Genomic DNA, 13180 nt, shown 5'->3' on the forward strand with positions numbered 1-13180 from the left:
CTTATTTGTTGTTGGTTGGTCTGGAAATCTCGTAACAAAGAATCACTCACTAATAATAGTTATTCTCTATGGAATATTCTTAACCAAATTTATACTTGTTTTCACCCCACTAAGAAGATTTTTGGTGATTCTAATAAAGATTTAAATCCTAGACTTGTTTCTTGGCACCATTCCCTAAAGAATGTGATAAAGGTAAACATTGATGGTAACTCCATTGGTAAACTAGATGATCCAGTTTTGGTTGTCTTTTGAGAAACTCTTTTGGATGTTGGATCATAGGTTTTGCATAAAGTTATGGTTTCACTTCTAATAATAATGCTAAGCTTCAAGCCATTTCTCACGGTCTAGATATTGCTTGGAGTCATAGTTTCAAAGATGTGATTTGCGAGTTTGATTCCCAACGGCGCTGAGATTTATTATAGAAGGATTGTCGCCTACTCATCCTTATGCACCACTTATGGATTATATTCAATCTTTGATTTCTAAGGAATGGCAACTTATCATTGTATACACCTTACATGAAGGAAGTGCTAGTGCCAATTGATTTGTTAAATTGGGAGTATCACTTGTTCATGATCTTATAGTGTTTTTTGTTTGTCCCTCACATTTGCTTAATGTTTGTTTAGCGAACTCTTTGGGAACTCAATTCCCAAGAACTTAGTTTTTTTTCTTTTTTTTTTTCATTGATAAAAAAATTATCTCTACAAAAACCTTCAAAAAGTGATTTGATTGGATCTGTGTATAAAAAAAGTTTAAAATTAATTACTATATATTGATAATGCAAAACGTTTAATTAGTTAAATTTCTATATATTTCAACATAAATCTTCATGTAGTGATTTAATTAGATGTATATGTAAAAAAACATTTACATTATAGATATATACAAATTAAATCCAAAATATTTTACACTTCAATATATTCAATTTAAAGTCATAAAATAGTTACAATAAAAAATAAAATACACTATTATAAAAAAGAAAAAAGAAAAAGAGGTACGCATTCCAACATTTCCAACTTGAACCATGTCCATTGTCTACCTGTCCTATGCTGTGCGAAAATGGAATGAGGTCAATCATAAGGTCATAATGATTGAAATTTTCAAGTAGAAGAGTCTGGACAAAAAATAAAAAGAGAAGAGGTAAAAAATATACCGGGTTTGGAGATCACCTCCGGGTTATTTATTATGTTCCAAAATATATTAAAGATAAATTTATTTTTTTTCTTATTTTTGCAATATTTTCATTATTATTATTATTATTATTATTATTATTATTATTATTATTATTATTATTATTATTATTATTATTATTATTATTATCGTTGTTGTTGTTGTTATTATTATTATTATTATTATTATTATTATTATTATAAGATAATATTGTTTTGATACTACTCTTAATGAAATAGTAAGACTATTAGATGGTAAAAGATTTATGGGTCTTGTAAGTTGTAGGCGGGCGATCCGTCTTAGGACTAACCTGATCTCATCTTATTCCGTCTCGTCTTTTTTAAATCTTCAACTAATCGGGTTTAGTCGAGTTAAATGATAAATTAGGATCTAAAAATTGATTCCAATAAATATTAAGATAGAGATACACCAAACTCGACTTAACCTATCATTAGTACACTCCTATAAGATAATTCAATAATTGAATAAGAAAAATGATAACTTCATGAATTTTAAAAAAATTTGCTGCAAAAATTAAGATATAAGAAGACAATTGACATGTTGAAATATAAAAAATCACTAAATTTGTACTAAAAAAACCACTAAATTAAAACTTGTAATTGTAATAATTTCAAATAAATAAAACCATTATATAATGGTAATTCAAGAGTTAACTAAAATAACTAACAATTTAACTACTATTTTTTATGAACAATTATACCCTTTATAATTTAATCATCTTATATTTTTATTCTTTCAAATTCACCGTCTATGTTTCTTCATTCACATAAATTACCTGATTTTTCTTTACGTAATCATAAATCTTTATTTTTATATAAAGATTGCAACTCTTAATTTTAGTTAGATTTCATTTTCTGACAATTGTATCTCTAACGATTCAAATTTTTTTTTTCAAATTTAAACTTAAATAAATACCATAATTATAAAGAACTTTTTAACAACACAATTTTTTAAATTAAAATAAATATTATATAATAAACCCATACAAAACAAAAAGTAGATAAACAAACACATCAATGACATCATCAATAATTTGAGTGAAATTGTAAAATCACTCCCGAGATGCCGCGAATGGAAAGGTGAGGCAACTATTGTAAGACCCCAACCCCCAACCCATACCATGTCTTGAGAAAGTAAAAAAAAAAAAATATGAATTAATTAATATTGTTTTTAAGTTAAAAAAAAAGTTTTTTAGAAACTTTTGAAATTTAATATATATCTTTGGTAGGCATTAAATTTAAAAATCACAAATAATAATTTTAACTTTTTAAGATAATTTCTATGCATATTTTAGTATTTATTAGATATTCATAGTAATGTCTTTATACTCTCAATTTTTGTTTTTGAAAAATTTCTATTATTAACTAAATTAATTCATATTAAGTTTCTTAAAATTAAATTGAAATTTTAAGAGAGCAATGTATGTCATTATGTTTTGTGAATTATGATTATCTTCATTTACCTTTTATTTTATTTGTAATTTATTTAAAGAAAAGATAAAGTGACATAAAAGTTATAAGTTTAATGACAAAATCCAGTTTATGATAGAATGTACTAACTGTTTCTATCTCTTTTCAAAGAAAGATGATCAAATATTAATTAATATCTAAAAATAATAATTAGATAAGTATAATATACACTGTTTGGAAGAATTTCCCAATATATATATAATACTATACTTGGATTATTATTATTATATTTCTAAAGAAGAATAAATAAATATTGAATATTCTGATTGCTTCCTAGAACCGGCAATAATAAAGTAAGAAATTAGTACAAGTAATAGAGGAAGCTAATCCAGTTTCTCTCATTCTCATTTTCATTTTCATTTTCATTCTCTTTTCAACAATTCGATTCGCTTTTCACTCATCACCCTCAACCTCAACATGGACAAAGCGATCAACAGACAGAAAGTTTTGCTTCAACATCTCAACCCTTCTCAATCATCATCATCGACCTCTCTCTCTGTTAGTTCTTTCTTCCTCTTTTTCAATTCGCAACTTTGTTTCGATTTAATCTTCTTTTTCTTCTTTTGCGAAAATTAATTATCCTTTTGGCAATTATGTTGGTATCCTTGATTGTTTATTAGCTTACAGTTTTATCAAAGTTCTGATCTTGAATGTGTATATTCATATTAATATTCATATGAATATCCCGAGTTCTTCGTATACTGAATTTGAATCCTGATTGGAACAATTTTTGGCCAGGTTAAAACCAAAAAAAAATATTAATATTCATATTCAGGCGTATTCTATTGTAACCGACAATTGAAAATCACTCACTAAGGAAAATATTGTCCCTTAGAATTAGAAGTTCATGGTCATCCTTGCTATTATCATGTGGTGACCTGATTTGTATTGTTTTGATAGAAACAAAAGAAAACAAATATGAGTTGAGTTTTGAGGTGTTCATATTCGTTTTTCCTTGTTTGCTTTGAACCGGTACCAACCACGTCACTTTCTTGTAGTTGGAGTTTTGGGTGATTTTCAAGTAATTGTTAACCGTGGTACTCCGTTGACCTACATATTCTTTAGAATTGGAATTTTCAGGAGGGTGAAAATTCTGTCTGACCCTTTTGCTACACGTGATTCCTTTACTGAGTATTAGGCATTAGTGCAAAGTGGCAAATGTGTGTGTGTATGCACATGTATGTACATAAGTATTTGTGTATATTTGCAATTTGAAATTACCTTGTTGTGGCGGATTTTTATTTGTATGTTGAACATTTGATTCCCAGGCTTCAGCATGTTTGGCGGGTGATAGTGCTGCGTATCACAGGACAGCTTCATTTGGGGACGATGTAGTGATTGTAGCGTGAGTTCAGCTATTACTCCAATTGAATTTTCCACATTAAGCATGTGTTTTATTTGATAATTGATATAGGAGGCACCTATTTGAGCTTATGTTATGATATAAGCACTTATGTAAGTGATTTGGAAGAGCTTATAAAAATAATCTGTAATAGGTCCATACAATGTTTTTGGTTTATTTTTGTAAGCTCTATAGAATAACTTATATTATATTGAGCTTATGCAAAAATTCTCCCTATTTTCTCTTCAATTGTAGATACACCTTTTACATAACTTTTCTACGATAAGTGTGTATTTAATATGTGCTCAACTGTCTTGCCTTGTTCAACTATGAATTAGGGGCAATATATTTGAGGGATCTTTTAAATTTTTATCTGTAACAGAAGTTGTATTATGTGCTCACAGTGCATATCGGACTGCTCTTTGCAAAGCTAAACGTGGTGGTTTCAAAGACACTCATGCTGATGATCTCCTAGCTCCTGTTTTGAAGGTTTTGTTATTCTTAATTTCTAAATCTTTTGCTACTTTAGTTCATATTTTGCTCTATTAATGTATATCCATCTACACGAACCTGATGGCGAGGTTTTCATTGTAGGCTGTAATAGAGAAAACCAACTTGAACCCAAGTGAAGTGGGTGATATTGTTGTGGGTTCTGTATTGGGGGGTGGATCTCAAAGAGCTAGTGAATGTCGCATGGCTGCATTTTATGCTGGTTTTCCTGGTATGTCCAGATAACTTGTGTAAGTGAACCTAATAGATTATTTTGGTTTTTTATTTACATGTTATGTTTTCTTTTTCCATTCCAGAAACTGTGCCGGTTAGGACAGTTAACAGGCAATGCTCATCTGGGCTCCAAGCTGTTGCTGATGTAGCTGCTGCTATAAGGGCTGGATTTTATGACATCGGTAAAGGATTCATCAAATCATTTTGTATTTCTTGTGATTGCAATAACTTTGTATATTGATTTTTCTGCGACTTATTTTTGTTTAGGTATTGGTGCGGGTTTGGAATCCATGACAACTAATCCAATGGCATGGGAAGGATCAGTGAATCCTAAAGTATTTTGTCCCTTTTTTCCTCATTCCATCTCCTTTGCCAGATTAATAAGTTCATTTAATTTTTTTTTTCTTTTCTTTTTCGGAAATAAAACCTCTAGAGGACTACAAGGTTGTGATGTTTCTTACTTTGTTGTGACAGGTTCAAATGTTTGAGCAAGCCCAAAACTGCCTTCTCCCAATGGGGATTACCTCTGAAAATGTTTCCAATCGCTTTGGGGTTTCAAGGAAAGAACAAGATGAAGCTGCAGTAAGTTGGATATATCATTTTTTTAACCATGTTATTGGTGCTAAGTATCCAAAAGGCTCGAACCAGAGACCTAGCATAAGGGATCTGAGCCCTGCTCTACTCAGACCAATGTAATGTTGGTTCTGGGATACATCTTTCATAAAACATTGTGTTCTCTTTTATTTTATTTGTTAAACTTTAGCAACTTTTAACTGAATCTTGTTGATAATGTTGTTGGTAGGTCGAGTCTCACAGGCGAGCTGCTGCTGCTACTGCTTCTGGTAAATTTAAAGATGAAATCATACCAGTTCTGACCAAGGTACTTTTTCCACTATAAGGGTACATTGAATCTTTCTTTGGGATATTAGGTTCGTAATTAGACTTTTCTTCAATAGATTGTGGACCCAAAAACCGGAGAGGAGAAATCTGTCACCATTTCCGTTGATGATGGAATTCGACCTAACGCAACATTATCTGATCTAGCAAAGCTTAAACCCGTGTTCAAGAAAGACGGAACCACCACTGCTGGTATAAGATCATAGAAATGTCATTAATTTCCTCAAACTCTTTCTAATTGATATAATATAATCATTTGATGTCTGTGCTTTAGGTAATTCTAGCCAGGTGAGTGATGGTGCTGGGGCTGTTCTGCTGATGAAAAGAAGTATTGCTATTCAAAAGGGGCTACCCATTCTTGGTGTTTTCAGGTACTTAATGGGTAACATAAAGTTATAATCCTTTGCGATATTTATATACCGATTTCAAATTGGTACGCTGTGTGCTTAAATAGATAAGGAAGGTGCAGTAGGTTTTCCTGCTCTTTAACATAAAAGATATAAATTAGAAAATATATATATTTAACATGAAATGCTTTTGATAATTTGAAGAACATCATTTGTTGGTTGTCATGCAGGAGTTTCGTTGCAGTTGGTGTTGATCCTGCCATCATGGGGGTTGGCCCAGCTGCTGCAATTCCAGTTGCTGTGAAGGCTGCAGGTCTTGAGCTTGATGATATTGATCTTTTTGAAATAAATGAGGTATTTAACTAATGTACTTATCTTATTTTCCATTTTTTTCTCTTACCAATTTTTTATGTACTAACTTCAATGATATGCATATATGTTCAAGGCTTTTGCTTCCCAGTTTGTGTATTGCCGTAACAAGCTAGGACTTGATTCACAAAAGATCAATGTTAATGGAGGTGCAATGGCAATTGGGCATCCTTTGGGAGCAACAGGTATGTACCACAGTCCACACCTGCTATGTTCAAAAACTACAACACCATTGCTGATTAATGAAGCTTTAAAAAATTTCATACTTGTATCCTTTTTGTTTCGGAAGTTAACAATATGTTTGCGAGATAGATACCTATAGCTAAAATAACCACCTAGTAGATTTTCTTTATTTGCAAAAAAAAAAAAAACTGCAATGGCACCTTGGAAATGTAGCTAAGAAATGTGAGAATTCAGAATTGAGCTAAAATGTCATAAACTAGAAAAGAATGATAATTGGTACTGCGAACATATGCATTTTGATATATTTTATTTTTTCGGTGTAGGTGCTCGATGTGTGGCAACTCTATTGCATGAAATGAAGCGACGTGGCAAGGACTGTCGATTTGGAGTCATATCTATGTGCATAGGTACTCTCACTTTGTTACTCTATGTGGGTTCGTGTGTACATGTTTGTGTGATCTCGAACACCTTATAGTTAATAGTGTTAATTTTGAACTGTGAGCAGGTACTGGAATGGGGGCAGCTGCTGTTTTTGAGAGAGGCGATTCTGTCGATGAGCTTCGCAATGCCCGCAAAGTGGATGACCTTTACTTATCTAAAGATGCTCGCTAGGACATAGTTACATGGCACTCATTTCTATTTGGTTATTATTATCGATTACGAAATTAGAATAAAAGCTTTGTTCTGGGATAGTGCAAAATGTCAATCACTGCTGAAGAATTCTAAAATTTATTGTATGAAAGGATAGGCTAATACTGCAATAGCATATTTTATCACTTGTTCTTCGATGTGAAATGTTTCTGAATAATGTAATCACTTCATTCGCCCTCTTACTTTAGAGATGAATTCTGCACTGGAACATGGGTTGGCCATTATTTTGTTTAGTTAGAAAAGCATATTTGCAATAATATTGACGAGAACGAGTTTATTACTGAAAATCTATAAATGATATGCAACTACGGAAACATGTATATATAACTAACATACAAGTATCATTTGAAAGCACATGAAACTTTATTAATTTTGATTATTTTTTAAGTATAAATTTTTTCATTATATATAGATTAAAGCATGCAATGAATTTTTCGAAATTCCTGCACGGCTTGTTTTCATCTAGTTTAACTACACCAAGAAATTCAAGTTGCAACAACTCATGATGCCTTACCAGATCAAAGGGGATGACACAGCAATTATAGTGTCAATTAATAAACTTAGCAACAGTAATGAATTATGGCGAGGAACGTGGCAACTTAATCCTATTCCTATACTCTTTCTTTTCTTCCCCTAACTTGATCCTTTATTCTTCTCTTTCTCTTTTTCATTCACCGTGTTTTATTTTAAAAAATGTTATTTGAACATCAATTCAAAACCATAAATTTCGACTTTTTTTTTAATGACTAGCAAAGTTACACATGGTAAACGAAGCCTTAGATTTGGTTAACGTATATGTCAAGCGTTGTAATCTACTGAAATTTAAATATAATTAGACACTAGAATTTTTTGTTAATTAAGTTCAGGTATCCAATTTTGATATATCTTTAAGAATTTTTATAGATTCATTGCCTTTCAATTTTTTTTGCCTAAAATAAATTATACTTACCACAAATTTTAAAAGTTAACAATTGGAAAGATAATCCTTACAATAACCATTAAATATTACGAGTTAGAAATTGAAAATACAAAGGTTTCGATAACAACTAAATATTAAAAGAATTAATTTAATTCCTTAATATAAATATTTGATAAACGTCTCATATTAAATGACACTATTTATAAATCGGTCTTCGTCAACTTAGTGCGAAATACTATGACTTCCTCAATATATTTGGTATATAAAAATCATAAACTTAAAGACCTTTATATTGTTGAATGATTGTACGCTAGTTTTTTGCTTTACTAATATGATGTGTATATATATATATATATATATATATTATCTTAGAAGCGATGTTAAATTCTATCAAAATTTGAACTCGGAACAAGACGTCCGACTTAACAATATCGACTTAACAAGACGTGCGCGTGCGTGCGTGCGTGTGCGTGCGCGCGTGCGTGCGTGTGTGTGAATCATTTATACATATTATAATTAAATATTATTGAAGAAAGTTATAAATGTTGCTTCTAACAAGTTATATTTTATTAAAACTTGTGTAGACCAAAATGGCAAAGTTAAAATGATGAAATAATGTCATAAAAATATATGATTGTTAATTAGTCATAGGATTAAATTTACCCAAAGAAAGTTTTTGTTCTATGGTCAATAATAAACTTGAGTGTGAGAAATTGAAATTTTAGATCGAATATATATTTTTGTTTAAAGATAATTTATATGTTTGGTAGAGAATTTTAATTTCTTGATTATGATAAAAATTGATATTATTTATGATAATATATTGTAGCATTGCCCAAAGGTGAACTAGAACATGTTTTGATGTTTTTATTTAAAGGTTTAAATGTGCCTTTGGTCTATGCAAATATAGTAGTTTTTTTATTTTAGTCATTGTAAGATTTTTTAATGAAATTTAGTCCCCATAAAATTAGAGACAAACGGTTTTGATCTCTAACATCAAATCAACGTTACAAAAAAAAAAAGAGCTGACAAACGCCATGACACGTGGTCCTACACCAACACATTATATTTTATGATATATTAAAAATTAAAATATTTTATATTATTAATTAATAAATTTATTTATTTATTATTTAATAATTAGTGTTATTTTATAAAGAAAATATGAATAGAAATTGAAAGAGAAGTTTATAGGTTTTTGAAAAACTCGTCTTTCTTTTAAGATTTATTTGATGTTAGAGAGTAAAGCCGATTGTTTTTGGATTTTATATGGACTAAATCCAAACAAAAAAACTTACAGGGACTAAAATCAAAAAGTGGTATATTTGCAGGGACCAAATACATATTTAAACCTTATTTAAATATATGATAAATTTAATGTGAGCATATATTTTATGGTTGTTTTGCAGTAATTTCTCTTCATTCGCAAGCGGCGATATCTGTTACCATTTTCAATGGTTTGAATTTTTCTGAATGGAGTGAACAAGTGAAGTTCTACTTAGGTGTTTTGGACATTGACCTGTCACTTTTGGAGAAAAAACCTGTTGTCAAGGTTTTTGAAAAACTCGTCTTTCTTTTAAGATTTATTTGATGTTAGAGAGTAAAGCCGATTGTTTTTGGATTTTATATGGACTAAATCCAAACAAAAAAACTTACAGGGACTAAAATCAAAAAGTGGTATATTTGCAGGGACCAAATACATATTTAAACCTTATTTAAATATATGATAAATTTAATGTGAGCATATATTTTATGGTTGTTTTGCAGTAATTTCTCTTCATTCGCAAGCGGCGATATCTGTTACCATTTTCAATGGTTTGAATTTTTCTGAATGGAGTGAACAAGTGAAGTTCTACTTAGGTGTTTTGGACATTGACCTGTCACTTTTGGAGAAAAAACCTGTTGTCAGTGATAACGACATTGAGAATTAAAAGTTCGAGCTGAAGGCATAGGAGCGATCCAACAGATGTAGCCTTATATTTATGCGAATGACTATTGCAAATAACATTAAAACTATTATTCAACAGACGTAAAGTGCTAAGGAATACCTTAAGTTTGTGGAAGAACATTTTTGCTCAGCTGATAAGTCACTCATTGGTACATTAATGGTATAACTAACGACTATGAAGTTTGATGAGTCATGGGGGCATGCAAGAGCACATTATTGAGATGACTAACATTGCAGCAAGACTAAAGTATTTGGGTATGACAATGAATGACTCTTTTATGGTTCAGTTTATTTTGAACTCACTTACTTCTAAGTATGGAGCTTTCCAAACTAATTATAACATTATGAAAGATAAGTGAGATGTTAATGAATTAATTGAAAAACTCTTTAAAAAGGAGAATCGACTGAATAACTTTAAGTGTCATTATGTCAACCTAGTCATGGAGCTAGAAAATCATTGAAGCCAAAAGCCAATAACTTTAAGAAAAAGAGACATGCTAAGCATCATAATAAATGTAATTTTATGTGCTAAAGAAGGACACTTCCAAAAAGATTGTCCAAAATGTAAGGTTTGGTTCGAGAAAAAAGGTATGTGAAAATATAAGTATGCACTTTCGAATCAAATTTGGTTGATGTTATCATAATTCTTGGTGGCTTGACTCTGGTGTTACTACTCATATATCTAATATGATGTAGGGATTCCTTACAATCCAAACCACAAGGCAAAGTAAGATGTTTCTCTACATGAGAAACCATAATAAAGCTCTAACTGAAGGCATATGCACTTATCGTTTGATTTTGGATATTGACTATCATTTAGATCTAATAAAGACTCTTTATGTACCTTCAATGTCCATGAGTTTAGTTTACCTTTCAAAGTTGGACAATTGTGGTTTTAAATTTAATAGTAGATATGGTTGTTTCAATTTATGCAATAATAATAAACTTATTGGCTCTTGTTATATTATTGATGGTTTATATAGACTGAAACTTCATGATCATTTCTATAGTCCTTGCTCACCGAGCATCAAAGTATTAGAATTAAGTGTAATATGCTTAATAAATGTTTTACATACTTGTGGTATAACCACTTGGGTCACATATCCTAGGAAAGACTAGAAAAGATTAGTAAAAAAATGAGATTCTACAAAATCTAGAATTTACTGATCTTGGATTATGTGTGGATTCCATCAAATGTGCCACAAGAAGCAGACAACTTCTTGAAACTATACACACTAATATATGTGAACCTTTTAACACTTCATCTCTTGGTGGAGAAAAATATTTTATCACTTTTATTGATGATTTTTCACATTATGGATATGTCTATTTCTTAAAGAAAAGTCTCTAGTAGTTGATGCTTTTGAGATTTATCCACATTTTGGATATGACCATATTCAAAACTTATTGAAAGGCACGATATCCGTGCACAATACAGAATGTTATACACATCACAACAAAAAAATTGCTCAAAAGGATTTTGGATCATCGAAGGTTGAAACCTACGAACCACCGCAATTTTGAACCCTTCCCAATTCGAGTTAGGGTTACATTTCTCCCACCAATGATACCAACTCAAAGCCTTGCCTTCCAATGCCATAACTGTCGCCTGCATTTTCTCCTCCTCAGTTACTTCCTTCAACAGAAAATATCGCTCCAATCTATGGGTCCACCCGAAAGCATCATCTCCTGCGAAAATTGGAATTTCCAACTTACGCCATTTCTCTCTACGATGAACTTCTTCGTTACGATCACCACTGCTTCCTATACCTTCGTGAAACGGACTAGCTTGCTCGCGATTCTGATTAAGTCGGTTCATCAAATCAGTGATTTGATCCTCATGCTTTTTCGCCAAGGCTTCAGCGAATTCAAGACGTGCTCTCATATCTTCACGTTCTTGCTCCCCCTCTTCAATAGATCTGGCCATGCTCCTCGTCTTCATATGCAGTTTCTTCTAGGTGGTGGAAACCAGGGCACCAGAATCGGTGCTCTGATACCAGTGATAGTACTGGTAAGTAGAATGAAGTGAATTGAGAGAAGAACTTAGGGATTCTGAAATGCTTCAGATCAATGGATCTGAGCTATGCTTATTATTATTCAAGAGTTCCCTGTTACAGTAGAAAACAAAGAAATGATAGAAAGGAAAAGAATGAATTTCCCTAAATGATTCCCAGAATCAGTTACTACACAACTAACTTCCCAACCAACTCCCTTACATGACTCTCCCTTCCCTATTTATTATATTCTTAGGATCCTAATAACAGAAAATCAGTTATTTTCTGTTGGTGCCACGTTGGCGCCTCTCCTACACCTTAGTAATGGGAGGTCTATATTTACACATAGCCTTATCAACTAGATAAGGGAAAAAATTTGTGTGGGACTAAGAGTGCAAGGATAATTTCCACGAGGCGAATTATCCAACCCATTTTCTTGGATTAGCAGTTGTAGTCTTTGCTCTTAAGATTTGGAGGCATTACTTGTATAGAGCAAAATTTCAGGTTTTTAGTGATAATAAAAGCCTTAAGTATTTTTTTGATCAAAAGGAATTAAATATGAGACAAAGAAGGTAGATGGAGTTCCTTAAAGACTACGATTTTGAGTTGAAATATCACCCTGGGAAAGTTGATGTAGTGGTTGATGCTTTAAATAGAAAATCCTTACGTGTAGCTAGTATGATGGTATAAGAGACAAGCTTAATAAAGGAGTTTAGATATATGAATTTGGATGTGTCCCATAATGCTTTAAGCTTGAATCTAAATAGGCTAGAAATCAGTAAGAACTTAAGAGGGATAATACAAAATGAACACCTATTAGCTAAAGTATTGCAGTCTCTTATGGACAAGGAGAACTATACCTTATCTGGTGACGATTTAGTGTTGTTTAAGGATAAGATCGTTGTTCCTAAGGAGGGGAGTCTTAAGGATAAGATTTAGAGGAAGCCCATAACATTAAGTTCACGATGCACCCAAGAATAACTAAAATGCATCAGGATTTGAGAAAAATGTATGGGTTTTGTGTTTGTTTCATGTATGTTAGAAGGTTAATATTGAGCACCAAAAGCATTTAGGATTGTTACAACCATTAAAAATTCCTGAGTGGAATTGGGATATATCTATGGATTTTGATGCTATTTGGGTGATA

The 13180-nt window shown here is 31.4% G+C and overlaps 1 protein-coding gene across 1 annotated transcript; it reads left to right on the forward strand.

Annotated features, from left to right (window-relative positions):
• Positions 1 to 2935: 2935 nt before the first annotated feature.
• LOC101514461 (3-ketoacyl-CoA thiolase 2, peroxisomal) lies at positions 2936 to 7459 on the forward strand. The gene is made up of 14 exons (XM_004497698.4): positions 2936 to 3158; positions 3929 to 4005; positions 4407 to 4491; positions 4597 to 4723; positions 4809 to 4907; positions 4993 to 5060; positions 5200 to 5307; positions 5528 to 5605; positions 5682 to 5814; positions 5897 to 5993; positions 6200 to 6323; positions 6415 to 6523; positions 6845 to 6928; positions 7027 to 7459. The coding sequence occupies exons 1-14, from the start codon at positions 3078 to 3080 to the stop codon at positions 7131 to 7133; spliced, it is 1377 nt and encodes a 458-aa protein (XP_004497755.1). The 5' UTR covers positions 2936 to 3077; the 3' UTR covers positions 7134 to 7459.
• The last annotated feature ends 5721 nt before the right edge of the window (positions 7460 to 13180 follow it).

Source organism: Cicer arietinum, chromosome 4 (assembly GCF_000331145.2).
Source record: "Cicer arietinum cultivar CDC Frontier isolate Library 1 chromosome 4, Cicar.CDCFrontier_v2.0, whole genome shotgun sequence".
NCBI lineage: Eukaryota > Viridiplantae > Streptophyta > Magnoliopsida > Fabales > Fabaceae > Cicer > Cicer arietinum.

Coding starts and splice junctions, on each gene's coding strand:
- LOC101514461 (XM_004497698.4), top strand. CDS start 3,078: ATGGACAAAGCGATCAACAGACAGAAAGTTTTGCTTCAACATCTCAAC. Junction 4,724..4,808: donor ATTTTATGCTGGTTTTCCTG/GTATGTCCAGAT, acceptor TTTCCATTCCAG/AAACTGTGCCGGTTAGGACA. Junction 5,061..5,199: donor AAGGATCAGTGAATCCTAAA/GTATTTTGTCCC, acceptor TTGTTGTGACAG/GTTCAAATGTTTGAGCAAGC.